Here is a 26,275-nt window from a genome sequence, read left to right on the forward strand (position 1 = left end):
ATGGGATGGTATGAGCCACAACTCCCCTGTTTCCGGGTATTTGCTCAAAATTAATGATTCAGTGTTAATGTTGACTTCAAAAAAAAATGATTATGAGTAGATGATGTGAAGCAACAGGCACCTAAGCCATCTCAAGAACAACCCAAGACTGCAGGGAGAAATAGTATTCTCACAATACATTTAGACACTAACTAAAGGTAGGTTCCTGTTTTTCCAGTTGAGATTTCAGCACTAAAGTAAGAGCCTCAAGCCATGAAAAAGAGATAAAAAGCAGGGCTAATTTTGTAATGCAGTAAGCTAGAAAGGCTTAGCTAGAGCACTGACAGAAGTGCACTGTTCAATGTTGTACTTTTTGCTGTCTTTCCTTAATTTTTTAAGCCATTGTCATTAGGTTTCAAATTTTGATTCAAGTTAGTCTTTCTGCAAATTTGTGGCATTCTTCTCCCTGTATAAGAAATTTCATGCTTATAGGTGCTCTTTCCAACCTCTTAATCAAGAAACACCTGGATCAGCACCAATGGCTTTGTCCATCATGGGGTTAATGTCTTAACACAATGTAAAAACTAATTTCTTCTTATAAGTACCTCCACCCCCATTTTGGGAACCCTACCTTTGGGTAAGGCTAGCAGCAGCATTCCAACCAAAAGGAGGCATTAATACTTGTCTAGAAAAAGTGTCTCAATAAGCCCTAGCCCCAAACTACACACCCAGGAGAACACAAAAGGCAGGCCACATTACCACAAGCACTGTACTAACCTAGAGGAAAAGTTATCTCCACATTCAAGAACATAAAAGAAAGGATGGCAAAGAAATATGGGCTGCAGAGAGGCTACAGCATATGTGCGCAGTGACTAGAGTTGATGGAAGGCCATGTATCAAGAGTGCTGGAGCTTTTGCACTTTACTACAGACTGCCAGCCTCTTCTCTGGAGTGGGAATGAAAGGCTATCAAATTTGAATACAGGAAGAATAGTAGGACAGGGCTGTGGGAATTCAGGAGAAAAATGTAAACATGGAAAAGTGAGAAAGGATTGAGAGTGAAGGCAATCATGGGAAAGGTAGCAGTGTAGTGACTCAGGGTGAAACACTGGCAATATAGGGAGTGATTTGGGGGATGGGATGGCAGAAGTACCCCAGAAGGAAGTGAATGAGATCATCTAAATCTCCCCTCGTCACGCTCTTGCTGCTCACAATGTAAAAGCTAAAAAAGCCATCTGGATAAATGTAGCTGAGTTTGGTAAAGGGCAGGTCCTAATTTTCTTCCCTTTCCTTACTGTCCGCTCCCCCATTCCACCATGGTTCACGCTTAAATGCAACACCCTTGAAATCAGCAGGGCCTCAGTTCATGAGAGTGCTGTCCTGAGCATCTGTTTTGGGTTTGTGTGGCAGGGTTTTGGTAGTTGGGGAGGGGGCTGCAGGGGTAGCTCCTGTGAGATGCTACTAGAAGCTTCCCTGCCTCCAAGTCAGACCCACCTCTGGCCAAGGCTGAGCCCATCAGTGACAGTGGTAGCACCTCTGGGAGAACAGATTTAAGAAGGGGAACCTGCAGTGAGTAAGGGGATTGGAATGTGAGAGGAACAGCTATGGAGATACTGAGGTCAGTGAAGAAGGAGGGGAGGAGGTGCGCCGGAGGAGGGGATGCCCCTGCAGCCCGTGGTGAGATGGCAGGCTGTGTCCCCCCAACCAATGGAGGCGAGGGGGGAGCAGATGCCCACCTGCAGCCCGGGGAGGATCCCACGCCAGAGCAAGGGGATGCCCCTGAAGATGGCTGTGACTCCATGGGAAAGCTCACACTGAAGCAGTTTGTGACTGAAGATTGGCCTGTGGAAAGGACCCATGCCAGAGCAGTTCGTGAAGGACTGTCTCCCGTGGGAAGGACGCCATGGCGGAGCAGGGGAAGAGTGAGGAGTCGTCCCCCTGAGGAGGAAGGAGCAACAGAGACAAGGTGTGATGAACTGACCCCAACCCCCATTCCCCGTTCCCCTGCACCACTGAGGGGAGGAGGTAGAGAACTGGGAGTGGGGTTGAGTCAGGAAGTGGGGGGGGTGTGGGGAAGGTGTTTTAAGATTTGGTTTTACTTCTCATTATCCTTGTTTTGATTTCATTTGTAGTAAATTAAATTGATTTTGTTTTTTCCCCAAGTTGAGTCTGGTTTTTGCCCCTGACCATAATTGGTGAATGATCCCTCCCTGTCCTTGTCTTGACCCACGAGCATTTCCTTATATTTTCTTCGCCTCATCCCACCAGGGCTGGGGGGGAGGAGTGAGTGAGCGAGCGGCTTCGTGGTGCCTTGTTACTGGCTGGTCTTAAATCACGACAGCATCCTACATTTTTCACTCCTTCCAACAGGATTACTTGGTAAATCTCTCTCCAGCTACCTGTAGATACGAATTCATCAGTGGCTTTTCAAGAAGCAGTAACTTTGCTTACAAATGGCTTGCTATTTTCTGGACAGTATGACCCAGGTCATGCCAAATAATTCTCTAAGGCATTTTTGTTCTTTTATGACACAGATCAGCTAGCTCCTACTGTATGTAACAGTTCACACATTAGTAAACTAGCAATCTCTTTTCTCTACAGAATCTCATTTATCACCACCTGGTTTTCTCTTTGAGTGTACCATCTCTAATTTATTATACAAATTGGCTAGGAGAGGGGATATCTGCTAGGACATAGGAAAAGTAACCTTTGGGAATGGTATAAAGCAACCTTTCAAAGAGCCACCCGACAAACTTCAACAAGCACTTCTTATGTATCTTTGCTATATGAAGTTAGATGTTTCTATTTCTTGTGTTTCAGTATTTGTCTTGGTTAAGCTAGAAAACTTCCCACCTGAATTAAATGGACAAGGAACAAGGTCAAATTTTTGCAGCTGACTGCCAGCAGAATTTGGAAGCTATCAACAAGATCCAAAGACACAAACACAACGTAAGCCCTTGTGTCTTTAGGCATGGCTCATTCCTCTCAGGCAGTCACCTGTCTCCTGAGGCAGAGAGATGGGCAACATTTTTCATCTCACTTGAGTAACGGTTATCTTTCAGGCTATTTTGTTGGACTAATTCTGGCTGTCAACATGTACTTTGATAGCTCAGATCTCTGAACTGCTGTGGGAAATCTCCCAGGTCTCCACCCTTGTGCATTCCCAATTACTAATAAGTAACAAGTCCTTAGAAGTGAAAGACCACCTTGCCTTTTACAGCTGGCAGAGGCTTGAAGGAGATGGAAACATATCTGAAGTGTTTCTTCTGGGCTCTTTAAAGTACTGTGTCTTTTTACAATTATGTTGTTCTTAACTTTTTTTTGCTACTGCAGTGACCATCCACTGCTGAACTTCACTCTCATTTGCCAGGCAGATCATTTCCATTACCCAGAAGTTACTGTGACTTCAGTAACACATATTAGGGAGGACACTGCAAGTCACCAGTCATTCTATCTCCTTCCACAGAAGAATTTTAGGTGAATGTTAGTAACAGCTAAAAGACTAAACAGCTAAAGACTTCCTCACTGATACACCACATGAGAAAACAACCAACCCTTCTAAAGGCAGCTGGGTCCAACTCATAAAGATTGCCCTGTAGTTCAGATTCAACAGACCCTCCTGCGATACACTGCAAAGGCAAAGGTGTTTTCAGCTGATTTCACTTAATTGGCAGAACTTGGGCTCACACCAAACTTCTTGTTCTCTCAAGGTCAAAGACACTATATTTTTATAACTTATTTTCTGACAACTTCCATTCCAGCCAGTGAAGGTTACAGTGATTTTATCCGTGGATGCTCACAAAACCCTACCAAGAGAAGGCATGTAGTTCAACCCTCTCAAACTCAAGAGCTCACACCTTGGAAAGGAGTAATTATCTGCACAGCTAACACACAAAAGGAAATAAGGCAGTTGCAAACCATCCTCATGACCATTTCTGCACAGACTTGAGGTTGCTTCCTGTAGTAGAGATGGCACAAGCCAGAACAAGGCATTTTTGGCTGCCCTACTTACTTTTGTCAAGTTTTTCTGAACTTCAGAATCCTTTGATATTACACATATGCCCTCTTCCCACCAAAGATATAATACTTTAATTATATCACTTTTCTTTAACAGCTTCAATGTACTTTCTTCAAATAGTAACTACTATTTAATGCTCCTCTTCAAGCGCACTCAGAAATAGCTGTTCTGAGTCAGAACACATGATTTTTAAATTCAGGTACGTGTTCGAGACAAGCAGACTTCATAGTGGCAAAGGCTAGGGACCTCATACCATCCTAAAGTATGAAAGTTCATCACTGATGTACACCATAAATGATTGACATGTCAGAAAGCTTGAATACTTCCTAGAATTATTCTGCCTCCTCATTTAAAAACATTTAAACTTTAGTGAATATATTTCCTAAATAAGTAACAGTGAATAGCTAACAAAGAATAAAGATATTTAACAGAATCGACTTCCAGACTAGTAATGAAAATTAGCCTAATCAGCAGAATTGATTTGTAAACTGTATACCAATCAGTAACACAGAGCATTCTTACAACAGTGCCTGCCTCCCACTTACCTAGAAGATTTCTGAATTGAAGCCTGCAATAAGCCTGCATTATTGATTTGCTATAAGAAAATGAAATAATAGAGATACTCACTTTTACCAAAATAATTCTTGCTAGCTCTTCACATACAGGCTTTTCTTCATCCTTCTTCAAGCCCTCCAATTCAAACAAGGTATTGTAATTTTCTAGTATTTTTGTCATTATCTTGTTGCAGATCTCCTGTTCTTTTATACCTTCAAATCCAGAGGGCACGCTAAAATTGGACAGAACACAAAACAGAGTGTTATAGGTACAAAAGTTTCTGCATAGGGTCTCTGTAACATTTCAGTCATGGATCCAGGCTGGCTAGCAGGCACAGGAAACTTTGAAAGGAGGATTGTGTCTATGGTGGTAACAACTAGCACGGTTTGTTTGCAGTTTTTCTTACCAATATTAAATATCGTATCTGTTGGTCAAACAAACTACTTCACAGTACCTAGGTAGAGATCTAATTGAGACAACCACCAAATGACATACCACCAGCTTGGCTAAAGTTGGGTTAATGACTGCAACACAGACAGCGTGAGGCATTTAAATGCTCTGAACTGTTAATGGGAAGAGTCAGATTCCTCCAAAAAGTGGTTTGTGATAACCTCAAAGGTATACAAGAAGGATGAGTCAAAAAATTAAGAAAACCCACATGCTGAACAGAACACTAAAAATAAAAGTTAAGCAAGATCTTTGCAGCTTCAGGTAACCCCATGCTGTACACCAGATTTCTGAATCTAAGTTTTGAGTTGATATTTCTTTTGGAATTAGGCTCATAACTCACAGGGCTTTTTAAAACATGGAGATGGAGGCTGCTTTCTGCAGAACAGCCTAAAAGATTCATATAAAAAGAGGTTCCTAACCTCCACTTTCTGGGATAATAACCAACTACTTGGCTGCAGAAGAAGCAACTTCTTGCTCTCTTGAAAAAGGCCCCTGTGCACCCAGGAATTGCTTGCCACAGACCTTAAAGGCACACACAAACGAAAAGGCAAGATACTGACTTGGAAGAAGCGGTGTATTCCAGTCTATGCTCCTTTGCCTTCCTTATGCGTTTCACACAACTCTGTCATGTGGTAAAAAATGCGTATTACTCACAACAGAGCACACAATTCATTGAAGCATCTAATGATCATCTGCTGGAATGTAGGCCTTCTGCATGTTTATTGGACTTTGGTGCCCAAAACTGACTTAAATTCCATTTTGTTAATTCAGAAGTAAGATCTCTGAAGAATCTTCTTCAGCATTTAAAACACTTCTCCAGTCATTCAGTGATTCCCATTGCACAGGATTTCCAGCAGATGCACTCTCCTCTCAATAATCCACAAAGTGGCTGCATGGATGTGAATTTTCTAAGGACCTTATAAAGCGGCAGAGACTGCAGATCAGGAGGTACAGAAAACACATGGAAGATTTAAAGGGAAGAAGTAGGGGAGCAAAAACCAGAAACAAAAGAAGTTTCAAGTATTTTTTGGCTGAGGACAACTAGTGGCTGTACAAGAGGAAAAAACAACCCAAACCCCCATAAGTTAAATAAATGCCATCTGAGCTATTTTACAGGGAAGTAAATTGAAAGTAAACCATTGTTTACTATAACCAGCAAATTAAGATTTACAAATAACTATCTACTATAAAACTGTAACTGTATTTTATTGGGGCCAGATGTGCATTTCAACGTGAAGGCTCTGAAAGCAGATGGTCCCAGAAATTTGCCATCAAAAAGTGCCTTCTTGTAGGGGTTGCATGCTACTGATCCTTCTCAATATTTTACTCTCTGCAGTATATCTACATATCAACAGGGAGAGGATCCCACTGCAGTAGAACGCATCTTTGTAAACTCCAGAAGAGAATCTTTACTGCTGTCATTTCCCCATTCAACACATGCTAGAGTCGCAGGACCTGAAGTTTAAAGGAATTGGATTATTTTATACTGCAGAACATTGCCAACTGTAAAATGGGTCAGTCTCAGCTGATTGATTTCATTAGTGTGGAACCTGGTCTCAGACTAAATAAAGAAAAAATGGGACTTCTATTGATGGATGTGCATGTATGCTTGGGCCAATTCACTTTAAAGAATGTCACATATTCACTAAAAGATAGTAACTGGCCTGAATAAAAGAAAGTTTATGTATGCAATAGGCCCATGCAACCATCCCGATTTAAGGAAACCCCTCTTCCCATGCTAAATGATGTGCTCCAGAGTTGGGATGGTGCAGAGCTTGCTTGATAATGCAGGCAAATCCTGACTGTTACCTTCCTGATGTGTTTCTCCAAAACAGGGTACCACTTAAATAAGCCTGGCACCCCTATGAACCTCATTCCTAGGAAATGGACTGAAAATATACTAGAGCAATTTCAAGTCAAAATAAAGACTCCGGATAGCTTCAATGAGTTTTAGAGCAGAACCTTCACCTAAACTACATCTGCTGGAAACTACAGCCAATATCCCCCTACTGGCAACAGCTAACACCAAAAAACTCTTCCTGGTTGAAAAACAGTCCAGGCTATAAAGTTTCCACAAAGCACACAAACAATATTTAATTTCTGCACAATTCCATGGCTTTTTTGCCCTCCCTTCCCCACATTCCTTTGTCAGTTAGATTTTATTAAATCAAATCTGTGAAAAGTCCAACATCTCACTCTGAACAATTCTGTATGTGTACGGTGAGATGCATATGCAGAACACAAGGCTAAAGCTCATGGCTTTAGTCTTTTTTATCACCCCTCTCTGAATGTAACCAAGCAATAACTGTTTTATTTTAATGGCAGTGTAACATACTTTATCCATTGCCATCTCTCTGCCACTTAAACAGGCATATTTTACGAAGTTTCTCTCTCTTTTTTTTTTCTTTAATTGCTGTTATTAGACCTTCATGATGGCAAGGACTACTATACTCTTTGAGCTATTCATGGTGACCTTTTCCTTGCAATACATCTTCAGCTCAGCATATAAGTTTAGATTATGAGCACGCACTACCCTGCTTATTTATACAAGTTAAAACCCATCTGTTCCCACACTGCACGATCAACCAGTCTGACTAGACTTTTCTGAAAATGTGTGTAAAAAAAAGAGTATCTTACTTGAGCTTTTCTTTGTCTGAAAAGTCATGGTATCTACAAATTTCACTTCAACTCACTAGAAAAAGCCAGTCCTATGAGAAAGTATTCTCTCACAGTACCATTTTCATGATCCACACCCTACTCCTTGGAAATTTTTCATATTCTTTTGTGAAGACCTTGTTAAAACATTACAGTAAAACTGTGTTCATAGTCATGGTTCCTTTACGTCTAATTTGCATGTTAATTAGGCATTATAACTGTGTTGCTTTTACAGTGAGACGCACACCTTACTCCAGTTACAAAATCCTCAACAGCAGGACTTGATCCCCTTATAGCCACGTATGTACCAACTGCTTCAGTAGCAGCACCAGAAACAGCAGCAGAACATCAGCTTCACTACCAGAAACACATTTTCTAGAAGGGAGGCATAAACCTGTAATTTCTGTGGTCATTTCTAGAAGAAAAAATGTTGATGAGTTCAGGTCTATCTTAGAGATTTGAGCTGGAAAACTCCCACTGAGTTCTCACAGTAGCTTGCAAAGTCATGAACAGATACATCGCATAGGCAGTGACTGAAGCAAATTCTCTAGCGTGTCCCCCCTTAGATTCCTCAGACAACCTGCCCTTCCCAGAAAGATGCTCAGAGTCATCTGTGCACGAAGTGCAGTGGCTCCACATTAAGTATTTGGGAAAAATGTGCTTTGTCTCAACAAGGCACCAGCATTAACAGCATCTGACTCAGTCAAGCAGGGCTGAGGGCAAAGGTGCATTAGTACCACAAGTTTTACAGGATATTAAAGATTGAAATTATTGGTGAAGCCACTTTACAGCAGAAAAAGCAGTAGTTCTCAAAGTTAAAACATTACTTGGAAATAGGATCAAGTTGTTAGCCCTTCATTTCAAAATATGACACCCAGCAGTATTTCACACTTCTGCACAACGTCCTACCAGCATGCCTGGCCCCTGGCCCACCCACCACAGCTCCATGCCACTCATATCCATGTAGTCCCATGCTCACTTGTTCTTTGGGTTCTTCCAGACCACTTTAAGCCAAGAGTGTGTCTCCTTCCATGGGGATGCTCAAGAAAGCTAGTCTCAAACAAGTTAAACCACATCAAAGCCCTGTGTCACAACTCTTATTCAGACCTAAAGTGACCTGAGGTCAGATTAACTCACTGTGAAAGAATTACTTACATTTCATGCATTAGTTAAATGAATTTACCTCAGGGTCCCTGTAAACAAGCTGTAACAGTCTAAACACAGAATGGACTTATGAGACAGCAAATCTCCAGACTCTACTGTGATGCAGTAACACATCCAAACTTGACTGCATCTGGCACAAGATAGGCATTGCTACAAGGTTCTGTCACCATCCACCACACCTGAGAAACTTGCTTCAAGTGGAAACGAGGGCCAGGAGGACTTGAGATGTAGTCATCTGCCTTCAATGAGCTGGACTGAGATCACTGAACTCATTTCCCCAGGCAACAACTGCTGACAGCTCCCTGTCACAACTGAGAACCAGCAATTTCCATGTGAAACAGGGTGTCTCATTGCAAATTCCCAAGGGTGTTCGACCCCACCCTGTCTGAGACGAAGAATGCACATTAACATTTCCTTACGTGGCGTTGCAGAAGTAGCTTGCATGGAATGACAGCACCATAATCGTAATTTACAAACCACTGAGGGCTATAGGCTCTGCGGACTGCTACTTTTGCTGTACGTACAGTACCTTTTGTAGGGGAGCACCACAAAGCCACCTTACCATTCTCCTAGGGGATCCCCCAGGAAATGAAGGGACTCAGAGGACTGGGAACACTACATGGGTTTTTTGTTTCTGCAGCCCTCACAAAACATTTTCATTAGTACCTCAGATGCCCATGGGCCCCTCAACAAGCAGAAATGAAGATTTTGGAGCACAACTGGAGTAATCTTAAGAGGTTACAACTTCAGGCAGTCTGCTCTGTCCCTCTAGACAGACGTTACTGTGCCTATAACAGATGTGACCTCATGGCCACAATGCAGTCCTGTACTTCAGCCGATGAAAGCTATTTGTCTTAACACATTGGACCACAAACTGGTGCAGCTGACAACAGGCAAACATTCGTGTCTGCAGACTCTGCTGCAAGATCAGAGGCTAACAGGTAGCTAAACATACAGCAACACTACCTTAGGGCAGGTGTTCATCTTGGTGTGTGTGACTCATTTACATGCTCTGCATCATTTACAGACTTATGTCTCACCCGTTTGGACCAAATGTAATGACATATATCACTACTGAGATTTTACAGAAGTGTCTTTGCTTCTGAGGCACAGGAGGAGAATTCCATGAGGTATCTAACTGCCTGCCTTTTAAAATCTGGTCCAGATTATTTTCTGTAGCATCAGATTTAGGAGCCTAAATCAACTCGGTAATTCCATCTGTCTACATTACTTGCACTACATGCATAATGCAAAATGCAGCTAATGCAGGTAATGCAAAGCAGTTAAGAGTATGCTGCCACAAAGTCTTTACTGACTGGCTTCATTTATATGCAAAATCTTTTGCTCCAGCAAAAGCTCCATTTTTCATCAGGAAATTGCAGCAATAGTAGGCATCTTTGAAAGTACGACCTACACAAAACAGGGCAAAGGGCAGTCCATAGCCTAACACCCACTCACAAAGTACATTGCTCATCTCCAAACATTTCTAAACAGAGGCTCCTCAAAAATGCTCCCTGTGATTGTATTTGAGCTGTATTGTTGAGCTCAAACACCATTTTGTTTTGCACATATTCGGAAAAAGTTCTTCACTAAGAGGGTGGCCGAGCACTGGAACAAGGTCCCCAGGGAAGTGGTCATGGCCCCAAGGCTGTCGGTGTTCAAGCAGCATTTGGACAACATTCTTAGACACATGGTTTAACTTTTAGGTTGCCCTGTACCTGCCCAGACAGGAGTTGGGACTCGATGAGCTTTGTGGGCCCCTTCCAACTCATGACATTCTATGATTGTAGTTTTTCCTGTGAAACTGATCCTCCACGTCAATTCTGTGTGTACGCTTTCTTGCCAATCCTCAATCAAGATCAGAAGAATGAATATTTTCAACCCAGAGCAGTAACTTATTTTCATGGAGTTTTTCCAACCAAAACCCAAAACAAAATACAAACAAAAAACCCACCAAGCAGCCCAAAACACAGAGCATTTCCTATTTAAATAATCACTATTTAATTCAAGAGCTTAAATTGGAAATATTATAACACCTGACACTGAACGCATCATAAAAGAGAAACTTTCTCAACTGAAAATTTAGGGAGTGGGTGTTCACTAGAAGAACGTAAGACTTGAGATGGAATTTGGCCAGAACACCCCTCCACTTATGAAGAGAGCAATGCATCCAAAGCAATCTTCAGTTTATTTTACATATAGGCCATTCAATGGACTCCAGATGACAAAGCTGAGTACACAACAGAAAATAAACAGGACAAGAAAACATAAAAATATATCACAGAAAGGCTCGGCAATATAGTCCCTTATGCACTTCCTAAAGAGGAGGCAAGCACTCACGAGTATTTAATATGATTAGAGATGAGAACATTTATGGCCTTCTTATATTACACTTCATGCTTTAAACTTGCATCATCGGGTGAAGCATACTGAATTCTTATGAAAAACAACTCCTTTACTCTGCTGGCAAATGCAGTATTTAGAATCTATAAAAACATTGTCAGAAAGGTTATACTGCATGCTCTGATTTGCAATACTGAATGTTAGAACAACAATTTTCAGTACTCACTTTGACCCCAATCCTGGACGTACATTTGGTTTTAAGACTGATGCAGGTTTGGGACTGCACTGCCTGAAAACAAAGTCCATTCACATAACGTTTCAAAGGCCAGTATTACTCACTGAGGAGTTCTGGTTCAGCCCCTCTGCTTTCACTTCAGCTTCATACACCCAATCTGTGTAGGCTCCAAGGCTGCTAGAAACCAAGGTAAGACATTCATGCAGAACTTTAGATCCGATTTTAATTCTTATGAATTCAGCAACACATTGGAAATCTTTCTGAGTCTCTGAAATACCTACAGCTACCCTACAGACAATCTACATTTTCTCCATACCTAAAGACTATCTACCTTTTCTCCATATCTAATGCTTTCTTGTACAACCCTTCAGGTAACTTGCGTTACGTAGTCATCATACAGAAATAACTTCACCTAACTCTAGCATTTTAACTGGATACCTGCATTTGCCAGACACTTTGGGGGGATGGAGCAATCCCTCACAACATGCTTCATCTCTGCTGGAATGAAACACAGTCAGGTTAGTGAGGGCTTGAATGATGGAGACCACACAGATCATTCTTTGAGAATGAGCTGCAAAAAAAGGTGCAAATGGATCCTCTGCTTACTCTGTAACTGGTATACCTCATGTCTCTTATCATCCCAACTGAAGGACAGGGTGAGTGCAGCAGCCCCTCTGATACCCAGGTCCAAAAGAGCAGAGAGGAGGAGAGAAAACCTAGCTAGTCCTCTCCTTCCTCTTCAGCACAAGCAGAGACACACAGCAGGCCATAACTAAGGCTACAGCTCTACAGGAGCTGAAATTCAGGTCAATGGACAATAACTTCCTCCAAAAGTAACCACACTGCAAGTGTTAATACTCCACACAGATTAGCCCAGTGACAGAAGAGACAACTATTTATGTTCCTATACCTTCATACTTGTTGTTCCTCAAGGGCTGTATTTCTCTGTATACTTGACCTTTGGCTTCCATCACAATAAATCTGAACAACCCAAGTTGAAAGACAACAGTGCACTAAATCTCAAACCATCACATTTTTCTTTTTTGAGCTGTTTGACCTTGCCCTTTACATTTTCTTATATCTTACATCACACTTCATTACAAGGAATGCAAATAGCCATTTTCTCCCCTCTTCAATTCATTAGAAATACAGAAAGCACAAGATAACCTTTCATTAGAAAAGCACTAGTGCAGTTTGTCAAACAGCAAGTAAGGAAGCAGGGGAAGTAGTGGATAAGATAAAAATAATAAGGGCTCAAAGTTTAGGTGATGAGATAAATTACAGAGAACGTGACTTAGAAAAATAGGATGAGATTGAGAGAATTAAAATGAAGTCTAAATGTCTGGAAAGTGGCCCAACAGTGAGATTTATTTAATTGTTAAATAGCTTCAGTTATGGAGTAGGAGATAATATGTTTGAATAGCTAAAATGTCACTAAAAATACCTTGTGGAAAGTAATCCTTCACTATCAGCAGATGGGCTTTATCTTCTCTGACACTGTGCATTAACTACACAGACTCCAACGTTGATTTTAGACACGAGTGTGAATTTCTGACAGAAAAATCTCAGATCTTCCTGCTTCAGCAGTGTAATTGCTGAGAAGCTGGATGCTAAGCCTTCTTTCCCTGTCCCAGAGAAACACCCCATACACAACAGAGAGCGGAGTGTTTGCTTCAACCACCTGCTGATACTTAATTACTGCAGCTAGTCTCTCTAGGGTCTGCCTGTAGCGATAGTAGTAAGATAGGCCTTGCCAAGCAGGCTTCAGACGGCCTTACTCCAGAGCTCTGAATTGCGTTCTGAGAATCTCTGGCTGCTTGGCCAACCAACTGGCTAAGCCCAATGCCTTAAGTTCAGTGCTGCAAGTTCTTTCCTCCTCCTATCAAATCTTTGTTGATACCGATGGTCACAGTTTCAGCAATTTAAGACTGCATCCATTAACACAGCAGAAAAGGGTATTTGAACTGTTGCTCACAATCTTTGTGTCTGGACCACAATCCTGAACTACCTTGAAAAGATCAAGATCTGATGAAATACATGGCTGAAACCAGATGGTGAAACTTAGTTTAAATAAAAATCTACATCCATAATTCTGACGTATCTGGGTCTTCTAAAAAATGCATTAGTGATTTGTTAAGTGTCAAACCTTGCTTTCACAGCCTCTTTTGCTACATGAGCATTTATTTCAATGTGTGTCACAACTGCAGGGCTGGCTGCATTCATATACAGCCACAAGAGCCCTTGTGTTTTTACCTCCAGTGAACTCTGCATTTCTCAGTCTTCTGCAGTGGAATGATGCGATTCCACCCCTCTTACACACAGACCCTGTAGCTTACAAAAATCGTTACGTCTTTTCTACGCCATCTTAGGAGTAGAGATCAGTTGAGGCAACAACTATGCAGCTTTTAAAAAGTATGCTTTGGTTTAACCTTAGGAATGCCAATTGCAATTCCAAACTGCAACTCTGCATTCTACACCAAAAAGTATGCGGAGTTAATTTTTAAACTTTCCTGAACGAAGTGATGAGTAAACTAAAAATTATTCTAATAGACACTTGGGAGTTTGAGTCATAGAGATTTAGCCATTGCACTCAGATTCTTCTAATTTATTTTGTTTGTTCTTAAATCTACTAATACAATTAGAAATTCCCAAACTGCCCATACAAATGTAATCTTTAAAATTGTTTTGCTTTTCCTTGTCAGAAATTTGCAGTATTGTGCTTCCATTAACTCTTACATTCATGTGTTCCTGTGCATACTACTGTCTTTCGAGTTTTCTTTCTTTTGGAGAAGACAATTCTTTTCAAAATATGCTTTATGTTCTCATACTAACACAGCAAATAGCTTGAATCCTGACATAGTCACCTTCATCATCCATGAGCAACATCCTAAGATGAAACAGCAGCGTAGTTATAAAGACAAGCTTTGGTTTAAACGTCTCATCTCTGCATGTTCTCTCCCCCATCAATGGAAAAAGGTATGCACCTTTAAAAAGATAACAGGCAGCATCTAGCCTAAAAAATGTGGAACTGGCTCAATACATTACAAGGAACCTAATTTCTGTTTTCTCTCTTTAAAGAAGTTTACTTCTTTCCACTGGCTACAGAGGAAGCCTAGGGAGATAGTCGTATTAGGCAATTAATCTAATCTAAGTCTCATTAGGCAACTCAGTATTATTCCAGGGCAAAATTTGACAAAGACCAATACAAATCTGACATTTGCTACAAGAAACTCGCTTGTCTCTTTTTGCTGATAGCATGTATCTTTCAAGACTGATGACTGAACTGAACTCCCTACGTGTCTCCCATGTGTTAGATCTTGGATGCATCGTGGGTGTATTGCAGACAAGATTGAGGTGAAGATGCTAACAGTACACTGCATCACAGTGACTCAACAGAAATATTCTCGCTCAAGTGTGCTATTGCACCTGTAAAGAACTGCTCTTGCTACTGCTGCAAGCTCCACTAGCATGTACAATATGTTGTCTTCACCACAAACACCAAGGGACTGGGCCCAAGGAAAGAAACTAGTAAAACTAGTGAGTCCAGTAAGAAGTCTCAAGACACCAGTGGAACCCCATAACCTCCAGAGCAGTTTCTGAATATACTAGAAGGATAAAGAGCCCAGAATCATCAGCATCTTGAGGACAGAACCAGACCACAAGGCCAAATTTGCAGAGAGTATGCAGTATCCATCTCTAGAAATTATAAAGCACCTCAGTGCTGCATAAGAGTCCTTTTCCCCCAGGTATCCTTTCTCAAAGCCTTCCGCAGAGAAGCATCCATATTATCTGATGGCAAAGGAAGAGAGCTGTACAAGCACAAGTCTCCTTGCACTTACACAATCTGAAGGCCTTTCATTGTTATACTCCTGCTCTGCTGTTGACATAGCAATAGAAAACTGACCAAATGTTTAGCAAAATAGCAAGAGGCGATGGGAGAGCAACTCAACTCTCAGCTCAAATAATAGCTTTAGCACTAAAATTTACCACAAAGCCCTAATCATTGCCTCTGTTTGATCACCCTGACAAATTATGGTTCTGAACTACATTTCTGGCCATCTGCTCCATTACACTCTCCATCAACATATGCTGAAAAGTGAAAATCCCAACTTACTGAAAGCAGTTTGGTCCAAATACAGTGGCAAGATTGCAAAGGTTCATCCTGTTCTCTACATGATGTTCAGCAACTTTTATCAGGAACTGGCACAGATACTTCAGCAGGCAGTAATGAGCATCAGGCAGTTCTTTAAGGAGTTCTTTCAAGTTACTTTCCTTCTGCATGTCATTTCTAGTGTCTAGGAAAAACAAGAAGAAAAAACATATATACAGTTTTCTACATTGCTGCCAATTTACTTACATGGGTGAGCAAGCAGTGGGATCTAAAATTTAGTCTTATTTCTGTTCAGAGCCACAGAATCTTCCAAACCCCCCAATTTTCCTCAGGGAACCTGCACCTTTCTCCTGAAGCTCACTTTGGGCACCACTGGCACTGTTTCATGCTCACCTTTACGTTGTAACTGTTTTCCTGAACAGAATCAGCAGTGGTCATAGCTAACAGCACTGGAGCATGTTTGTTCCCATCCAGTACATAGCTATATCTGCTTTAACTCCAGCTCTACCAGATCTCCTGTTTCCACGCTTCTGGATGTTATCTCTGCTTCTCAACCCCCACCTCATACTCTGTTTTAGTTTCCCCTCCCATGAAAACCTTCAAAAAGAAGAAAGCAAGAACAGTAACACAAGGAGTCTCCTAAAATGCAGGTGTTATTCTAACAACAGTACTATAGTACTTCCTGTGAGTACATTTTATGAAAAGCTCACATGTGTCTTTTGTCAGAGTCACAACTCTGTACTAAGTCTTAGGTGAGGAGTCCTGCTTACAGAGAAGAGGCTGTTCAGGGCAGTGTTAAGACTCCATAATGAGCCAAAACTTGGCCTAATGTTAGAGAATAGCCTGGTTATGCTGTACAATCTTCTAGAATTTAAGTATGAATAAAAGTTTCCCATACTGAACTGAATAATATCAAAAGTATGATTAAGGTCAGTTTTCTTTCATGCAGGTCTTTCTTGGTTTTTGTTTGTTTTCTTTTTTTTTTTAAAAGCAAAAACTACATGAACTTCACAGATGCTGTGTTTATAAAGACCCAGGCAGTGAACACAAGCTTGGCCTCACAAACAGCTTCTACTTAATTGTGTTCTGCTTCTGGAATTGAACTCAAAATCTGCAAAATTCTTTGCTCCCCTCCTCCACCCCAGAAACACTTTCCAAAAAGTAACTTGTACCCACCAAAATCTTGGGTTTATATATTAATAAAAGCAAAATTTTGAGAACAATTCAGTATTTGCTTCCCTTTATGTCAAAACAGGATGCCTTAATGCTTGAAATACTAAATTCTACTCTCCATCAAAATGAAATTTCACTGAATTCTCACATATGCTGAGTTCTTGGGGTTTTGTGCAAGAGCATTTTCAAACAGAAGACCTCAGGCTCTAAAGGTTTTCCTCACCGACCTAATTATAAGCAGTGTCCATTAACATGAGGGCTGTGCATTTCTAGTACTTTTTTTTCTTTATCATCCTTATAGGTTGATGGTGTTAATGCTGTAAGACTGTTGTTGTGTAATTGATTTTTCCTCAGAGATGTACTTAAAAGTTTAAAAACAGTTCTAGTGGTTGGAAGGATGTCTTTATTCCACAAAGCCAAAGTGAGCTCACACTAAATGCCAACCCTCTGTGTTCTCTGTAACAGATTGCCTCATCCCAAAGTAGCTGCTGGCTTACCATTGGAATACAGACATCCTCCCCATGCTTAGGGTAACTAGGTATTTTTTCATTCAGAGAATGTTATGATCCTTAGCAAGGAGATGCACCCAGCATTAAATCAAAACCAAACCTTGCTCAGGAGGAAAAACAAAAAGAGAGGGGGACAAAAAAAAAAAAAGAGGGGGGGAAAGAGAAAAGCTTTGAACACAGTGTAAGGTATGTACAAATGCTTCAGAACTTTCATCTTCATTTTTTCTTTTCATTTCCCAGAAATATTCCAGGGCTGGATTGCACAGTATTCCAGGGGTAGAGTGCTTTGAAAAGTGGTTAGCTGTGTAAATTAGCAGTCTGTATAAAAACATCTGAAAGCGACAACCATTAAGTCACAATATGATTTCTGTTTTATAACCAGACATTTTTGTGGCTAATAAACAGGATTTATCCTGCATGTAGTTTGGGAAACAAATGAGTTTTGTATGCATGTACTTGCCACTTCATACAGTTGAATTTGCGCAATTTCATCTGCTTCCAAGCTTAGGTTTCCTGCCTTACATGTCGTGCATAATACAGTACATGGCAATAGAAACCCTTTTAAGTTTTATACGCAAGAAGAATTCATTTTTATGTATCTGTTTTGGCACCACAGACTGAATATGAATTCTTTCACAACAGCAGGCCAAAGTTTAAAATGCCAGTTAAATTACAGGACCAAACATTTCAACCAACTCGTTAATTACATCCTTTTCTTCTGCAGCTAAGAAATTAGCTCCTTCAGAAAAGTCAAATATCAAATATGCATGAAGCAGATGAGCAAAAATCTTACTTGCTTATTTATCGCAATTATTTCTTTCAAAATTTTTTTAGAGCTATATAGAATAAAAACAATCCTGACTTTACTACTATGAATCAGCTTGGTAACAGTAAGAAATTCTATTTATTATTTTTGTTTCTGCAGCAAAATTTCAGGATGCTTCTGAAGTCTGTATGAAATGGAGTAACAATAAAGAATTTAATTGGATTTGTATTTGCACTGATCAAAGTGGACTGGACAGTCTCTGACTTGATTACTAATTATCTTTTAATGAAGCTTAAAGAAAAACAAAACACAACTAATTTCCACATAGCCAGAACATTACAATTCACCTCCTGACATACTTCCCTTTAGATAACAAAACAACTAGCACATAGTGTTTTCTACTATAAATTGCTTGCAGTTAAGATAAGGAAAGCCCAAGCCATCTCTTAGAAAAAACACACCTCTTCCACCACCATCACCCTACCACCTAATTAGGGAATGCCCTTGAGAACTAATTGCCTCTCTGAGCCTCCCACTGGGGCTTTAGATTGACAGGTAGTTTTCCATTTACTGAAGGATTTTCCATCCCTTCCAAACTATAAAGATGCTAATAACCTCCACAAAATATTCTGAAACACAGGTTTGCACTCTGACAACAAACAGAACTATTGGCCTCATGGCATCACTTGTATCTGGTGGGTAGGATGTCCCTGTTCATTAACCATGATATATTACATGGTGTGGATCAACATCAGAGATGCTTATCGCTGGGCACAGCCAAACCTTTCATTTCTGTACTTTCAAGAACAGAGACAGATATCAGATCATAAGATCTTGAGAAATTACCCTAATTGAAGGGCACAGAGACACTGAACAACATGAGGCAGCAAAACCCATTTACTGAGCCATGAAATTCCTTGTCCTTGTGAAATGGGAGAAAGAAAATATGGCTTTCCTCCGTCAACTTCTTTTCCAGTGAAAAAGCAAGGGAAGGAACTCAAGCCCTTCTCCCAATACAATCCAAAAATCAAAACTAGTTTGTTAATTCTCCTGCTGCTGACATTTATTTAATGGATTTCAGCTTTATTTTTAAAAAGTACTATTACAATTAATGGTGAATTTAGAAACTGACATGCATACACAGTATTCCATGCACTCTGTACATTTTTCAGGACAAGTGTACCTCTGCTATCCATGACCGTATTACTTCAAATAAAACAGCTTTTCAACTAGAGAACAAAAATAGTCTTGAGTCACAACAACCAATTGCTTGGAGCGTTCCTCCTCCTTTTGTCCACCTGCTACACAATTTTTCAATTTGCTTCAAAGTCAATCACTAAGGTTTACTCAGCTGGTACTGACCATCAGAGAAAACATTAGAGCACCAGAGCTGTTTATGCTACCATGCAGACAAGCATCAAGTGTACCAAAGCCCTAAGCTTATGTACATGCCTAATTTTGTAAAGTACAAGCTGTCCCATGGAAGTCAAGACGACCAAATGCGGTCTTTTTTATTCAGTCAGATTAAAGAGGGTGGCATGAAGCTAAGCATATGCTTCGGTCTCTGCAGCATCCTGAGACAAGACAAACGAGCTTGTCATTAACAGGAACAGCAGAGTGCCAGATTTTCAAAGGCAATTCAGGAACCTTTATTCAAGCACTACTTCCAGATATGTCCAGCTACCAACACACTTGTGATTTTCAAGCACAGCACATGAATATCTTTTGAAAATTTTGCCCAATGCAGCAGAGAGAAGGGGAAAGGAGTAAAAGAAGAATGAAGGCTAAGGGGAAGGTGCTTTCAAGGCAGAGTCAAAGGCATTCACTTTTTTATTTCGGGAGCCCGCCAGAAGCCATGTGAAGCAGACAGCACCCCAGCAGAGGTCTGTGAAAGAAGCCTAACTAGATGAGCAGCCAGGAAGGGCTTGAAACCAGTGATGAGATGGTGGTTTCTGGGCTGAGGAAGGGAACAAAACCAGCAGCCTCAGGCCACGTCTGGGCTCAGCAGCCAGAGGACACAGAGCACAGTGTGACACAGGCAGAGGGCCAAGGAAGCCAGCAAGGGCAGTGTGGCACCTCAGAACTGAGCTAGGGACTCTCTACTGCAGGACAAGTCAAGGAGACAACTGAAAAGGACAGGCAGTCTCTCTAAAAATGTTAATTAGCTAGAAACAGGAGCCTCAACAGTGTAGGAGGCACAGACGTATTTGCAAGGGTGTTTTCAGTCTCATTTAATTTCAGTATACACCCACAGATCACAAGAAGAGGGACATATTTTCCAGTGGTTCATCCTATTTCTGAACATATTGAGTTTCTCTGACATGCTACAGACACGATCTAATTCCGCAATCCATCCTTCTTCATGCTACTCCTTCCCCCTGCAGAACATGCTGTCTGAACATCACTAAAGGTATGGATGCCTGTAGACAGGTGTGTGTAATTGCTTTGTTAATGTCTCAAATGGTCTGACCCCAAAGAACTCCAGCCTGGAAGCACTGAAACTGTATCAGCATAGTGCCATGCCCTAGCTAATTATCTCTGCTGTGAGGCGAGGAAGAGAGTCTAAGGCTCAGTGTCATGCTACCATGTCTGCATAGTTTTCAGCTGCCTTGCATACTACAAGCTTGGAGAGCAGACAGAAAAGCTTGCATCTGTCTGCAGCTATCAACACGCCCTAGGAAGTCAATCTTCGACACATAGGCAGCAGGTTGTACATTGCAGTACCACTGCGCCCACGGGGCTGTTGGAGGAATTAAAGCATTTCTTTCGACCTCCACAATCTATAGGAAATGGGACTCTGGTCTCTCTCTGCCAAGAAGCAATCTGCTTCAGACAAGATCCTGCCCCAGAGGAAGAAAAAAAAAAAAATCACGCCTTGCTGCCTTCAGTAGCAGAAACGCTGGAAGTCCTTATCATAAGAAGGTTGTCATCACAATCCAACTTGAGACCCCTCGCGCTGCATCATTATGGCACTTTGCAGAGCTGTATTTATGCTTCATTCCAACATATTGGGATCACAGCACTCTCACTTCTTTTGCAGCTCTGCTGAGTGTCATCATCTGCACAAGAAATCCAGTTCCAGGAGTTTTTACTGCATAACAAACATCTTCTGCATGTGGAAACCAGAAGTTATTTCTCTAGTTTGGAACTAGTCCTGATAACACAAAAATTACAATAAAAGCAAAAAGAAAAGGTTAAAAAGATGCCACAGGAGCCTGGACAACCACAGATATCTAGTGAATCTGATTTGCTGCACTGCTGCAGTTACTGTGGTTGAAGGGTCAGCTCTCATCTATTCATTTTCACACTCATTTATTCATTTTCACAGTCACTGTTCAGGTTGAAATTGGACCTCTAAAATCCCCCAACACAACCTATATTTTTGGTTCTGCTTGTTCATGTAACTCAAACAGCTGCTGGCTAGTAAGCATTCCCTAAACTGACCTGCTGATCCAGAAGGGAGCTGCTCTTTCTCCTCCACTACCTCCCATCCCTCCCCCTGAAACTAGCAGGGCTGTTGACAGGCACCAGACAAAACCTTGCCAGCCATGGCAGGTTGTGAGCAGGAGGAGGTATGTGAGCTAAAACTCACATATAGCTGCTGCCCACTGAAAAATATAAATTGTCTAGGATTGAGCATTGTCAAGAAGCCAGAGTGATCAAATAGCATTCAACTGAATTAGACGGAGTACCAAAGGAAGACAGGACCCCACACTTCACTGTACCCCCTGCTGGAGGAGGGAATGCAACAACGACAAAAAAATTCACATAAGGAAAAAGCTTTCAGTATGCTAAAAAGGAAAAGTACAATAGCAACCTGTCTTGCTGAAAGCAAGTGACCTGTGAAAGGGTATAAGAGCTGTGCATACAGTTCCTAGTATGTACAAATGTCTTAAGAGTCAGTGATCATGATATAAAAGATAAGGAATGAAAAGCCAGAAGGAATAAACAAGCTCAAGCAGGGATTGCTGTATGGGAGCTGCTGATTTCTTCCAGCTGAGGTTTCTGAAAGAAACTTTCACCACTCTGTAAGCACGGCCTGTTTTGCACAGGCAGGCAGAGATCTGCTCTGCAGTGAAGCCTTAGTCACAAAAGAGATTGTGATGGACATTTTTTACCCCAGGACTCCCTGCAAGGAGCAGCCTTCATATTCGTCAGGCGCTGGGGGAGGCTGGCCAATGCAAAGATCACTATCAGCACGTCCCTGGCCTGCACTTGCTACACACATCTCTGATCAACATCGTTTACAGAGGGAGGCCCTCCTCAGTTCCCACTGCCACTGCCCTTCTCCAAGGGCAGAGAGAGAAGATCAGGACACACCAAATGGCCTTTAGGATACGCTACGTTATGTTTTCTGGAACTGAATAGTCTTGGCATTATGCTGAATATTTATATAAACAGCAATGTGTCAGGATTTGGGGGCAGCACGCAGATCTCAATTTCACACGACATTGCACAGGCTGCAGACAGCATGCCAAACCGACTGCGTGGACTTCCTGAACTACCAGTGGGTCAGGTTCTCTCTTTTTCGTAAAAAGGCAGATTATTTACTCTTTCGTTTGGTAGCAAAGACTATATGCGGAATTAAAAAGGGTTACAGCTACAGGTAAAATTTGTAATTTTCAGCCCAGCTATTTTTAACTAGACAAATTGCTCCCTAGCAATTTTTATAGGAAGTAAAGTAACTGTGTGTTATTCTCAGGCCAAGATCTCAGCTGGCTTAAAAAAATGCCGATATCAATCCCTGAAAATATTCCAAAGGAACACTAACAGAATCCCCCAAAAACATTTCCCATGCAAAGCTTCAACAGGAGGGAATACAGAGGTTGTAACAGAGCTTGTAACTGCCTTCACTGTAGACATGCAGCTAAGTGGCTCCAGATTCAAAGTTATTTTTTAATAACCTGTTGGCCCAGAAACAGCTTGACCTACTTTCTTCATAGTTTACAAAAAGAACACCCATGCACGCACCCTCTTGGTACCATTTTGCAACGAATACCCTTGTACATACTTTGATAAGTGAATAGATAACTCCTCTAATCCTGCATAGCTGGTTGATCATTTAACTGTAAACAAAGGCCCATCTACCACTTAAGCTAATCTGAACCCGATGAAAGTCATCAGTGTCTTTCATAGCAACTCATTTACGCTGCATTTTCTAGGGCATGAAAAAACGCTCAGTTTTCTTCAAACTTTAAAAAAACCTTCCGCCCGCTATAACAGCCAACCTGTCATTTTCCAGATAGGATTTTTTTTTCCTGATCAAAACTATAATGGGACTATAACTGGAGCTTATTGTGCAATACAGGCAAACAGCTATGAGGACACATCACGCTTGGACTGACTTTTGCAGAACTGGGTTCATAAGTTATATCAGTAACTTTTTTTTGAAACAAGAAAGCTTGGTGGGTAAACCTGCTAAGTAAGGATATTTATTGCATTTCCATAGAAAGTACTGGGGGAATTTTGCATTTCCTGTGGGAAGCAGGAATGAATGAAACTTTCCACAAACAGCACTGTTCACAAAGCACATTATTAGTTCCTGGTGCAATACACCAATATGACCTTTGTGGGGACAGGGATGTAGAACAGCAAAGGTGTGACAAAATTTCCATTTAAACAGTGATTTATGAAAAAGAACATAATTAAATACAGCTCATGAGTCAGACCTAGTGAAATCTAAAAGACCCAAAAAAAAGGACAGCTATGACCAGAAAAAAGGGACTTTCCAAAACAATGGCACCTTCCTACACAACACTTCCTGAACCCAGCCCACATACAACCTGAATACAGCTGAAATGCCTGCACTCAGGGGAAGGCACAGAGCTCTCCTCTAGTCTCTACATCCCCAAACAGGAAAGAAAGGAAAAACACAGTCGTGTTCTCCATCCTCCAGGCAACGGCTAAACTTCACCTCCACTGCAGGAAAGAAAAGCAGAAGAGAGACCCTCAGGACAAAAGTGTGAGAACTTTGCAGCGTCTTCCACTAGGGATGCCATGTCAGAGCACACATTCCTGCTCTGCATCATGCATCGCATTTGCCTGCTTTACTGTAAAGAGCACACCTTTAGTAACATTTACCCACTCACTTTGCAGCTTCTTAGGAAGAGAGCAAGAAGAGGCATCGACTGCCTGCAGCAAGAGAAGAGAACTGCCACTGACCTACACGGTCAAGGAACAGGGCCAACCACCACCTACTCCATGTAACAACAAGGACTGTCTGACACAGATTACTTAGATTGAGAAATCATTTGACAGAGAGTTGTGCAACTTTCAACTTTCTAAAGCAGAAGTGATGTTCTTTCTTATGGTTCATCCACCACTTGGAGGGGGGGCAGGGGGAGTGGGGTGGGCATGGGGAAGAAAGAAAGAAAAAAGGAAGTCTTCCAGGTTGCATGCTGTGGCGAGGAATAAAAGGTAAAGTCTGCTGTTACTTGCAAACTGGCTCATTTTTTGTTGGGGAATCACATCACTTAAAAAGTAGGAACTTAGACAATATATGCTTTGGGCTCTATGGATATTCAATTTGATTAGCCGATGAAGTTGTAACTTTTCAGAGTCCATTAGAATGAAATTGCCAGAAATCACCCTAGCAAAAGAGAAGCAAACTTGTGTCCTAAAGAGACTGCAACTATTGTCTACAAGGTTGTTCAAAAAAACCAGCTGATCATTTCCATTTATATTCAGCAGATGTAACTGGATTAGAAAATCATAAATAGTCTAGACTTTACCAAACACACATGAAACAATTTTCTGTCTCTTCTAACAGAACTATGCAGCTGTGAACACTCTGGGAGCAGGTGAGAGCTAAAGTCAAAGGAAATGCAGAATGAAGTAGGCAAACTAAGAAACAGAGTATTGGTTATGCTCACTGCATAACCAATTATCCAGAAAGAAAGCGCATTGGAGGATGGAGATTTTACCTCTCACTTACCCTGGTAAAGCTGAATGAACTTGGGATGTAAGGCAGAGGTGATAATCCCATCTGGCAGCTCTCTCAAAAATAATTTCAACAGACTGGCTGCTGAGTACACATCACCATCTTTAACAAGTTCCACCTCTTCTCCACGCTCGTACTGCAGACGCAACTGTTCTACCATTTTCATGCTGCCGTTTACCCTGAAGAGGCCTTCCTGCGTCATACCTGCAATTATATATTGCATATGAGATTGATCTGAACTAAGACATCCCACTAATATGATGAAACAGATATCCTACTGTGAATAATACACTTGCAGTAATACAATGGAAGGCAATTAATACAACATAGTTTAACACCCCCCCCACTATTTTCCCTTCAGAAACCCCCTCTAGTCAAGTAATTGGATTATGATAATTAGCACACTAGTGACCAGATCTTAAGGCTTGGGATACTCTTTGAGAACCCACAAAACCCAGTGGCATTGCTGTAACCTCAAACCATGCAGAAATCAAGACAGATGCATTTTGCATTGGTATATTTCAACAGAAAAGGATCCAGATTCTACAAAACAGTTCTGTTGTTTCACTTTTGCAAGTAGCCTGTTACCTTGAGTGGGACTCTGCCAAATTCACACATGTGACTACTTCCAGCTTCACGTTTTAGCGTAACAGCTTCTTACCTGTGAGCATCACAAAGCACAAACATCTGAGTATGTGCTGATTGCAGCGCTAACTCCATAACGAGGTCTACAACTTTATGATAGCAGAAAATCTCAGTGAGCAAATGTATATTTTGGACAGCATGAAGCCCGAAGTATTTCACAAAGAAAAAGAAAATGTATCAATTACTTCAGGCCAGACACCCCACACTCAGTTAAAGAGATGCAGAAAGAAGGTTTCCATGAAGGAAGACAGATGAATCATACTGTATCAAACATCACTTTCTAGGCATATGCTGAGATTCAAAACCTTCAGTAAAGTGCCTAAAGGTGAACTCAGTAAATTAATCTTTCTCTAGAACACTTTCACCACAAAAGTTCTGACTTTTCTGTGTCCATAAACCTGCTTATTCCCCTTCAGAAGCATAACACTGAAAGGATCAAAGTATATATGGTTTTCATCAGTTCAGAGTAAACATCACAAAACAGCAATCTGACAGAATGCTTCCAGTCCAAGAAATCAATACTGATGTAGCCAAATTTGCAGAGAGAAATAATCTTTTATTGGACCAGAAGACAAAATGATCTGGTAAGGGAAAAAAAGAAATGGACAAGCACTCAAGCATTTTACTTGACTAATATAAGATACTGCTTACAGATCTTGTATTCCTGTATTCACAACAAAACGCATTCTTATGTGGCATGCTGTACTGCCATCTTGGGGGCAGCAGAAAACAC

The 26,275-nt window shown here is 41.2% G+C and overlaps 1 protein-coding gene across 10 annotated transcripts in view; it reads right to left on the minus strand.

The window, feature by feature from the left end:
• FAM13A (family with sequence similarity 13 member A) overlaps positions 1–26,275 on the minus strand; it is a 142,539-nt gene that overhangs the window by 104,180 nt on the left and 12,084 nt on the right. For 8 of the 10 annotated variants that reach the window (XM_075030465.1, XM_075030482.1, XM_075030493.1 and 5 more), the window contains 3 exons: positions 24,892–25,101; positions 15,513–15,693; positions 4,624–4,783 (listed from right to left, as the gene is read on the minus strand). In XM_075030465.1, coding sequence (XP_074886566.1) covers positions 4,624–4,783; positions 15,513–15,693; positions 24,892–25,101 — 551 coding nt within the window. Of the gene's footprint in view, positions 1–1,714; positions 1,917–4,623; positions 4,784–11,502; positions 11,522–15,512; positions 15,694–24,891; positions 25,102–26,275 lie in introns of those variants that run through there. The other 2 variants (XM_075030513.1, XM_075030503.1) reach the window with 2 other exon arrangements.

Source organism: Buteo buteo, chromosome 1, assembly GCF_964188355.1.
Source record: "Buteo buteo chromosome 1, bButBut1.hap1.1, whole genome shotgun sequence".
Lineage (NCBI taxonomy): Eukaryota > Metazoa > Chordata > Aves > Accipitriformes > Accipitridae > Buteo > Buteo buteo.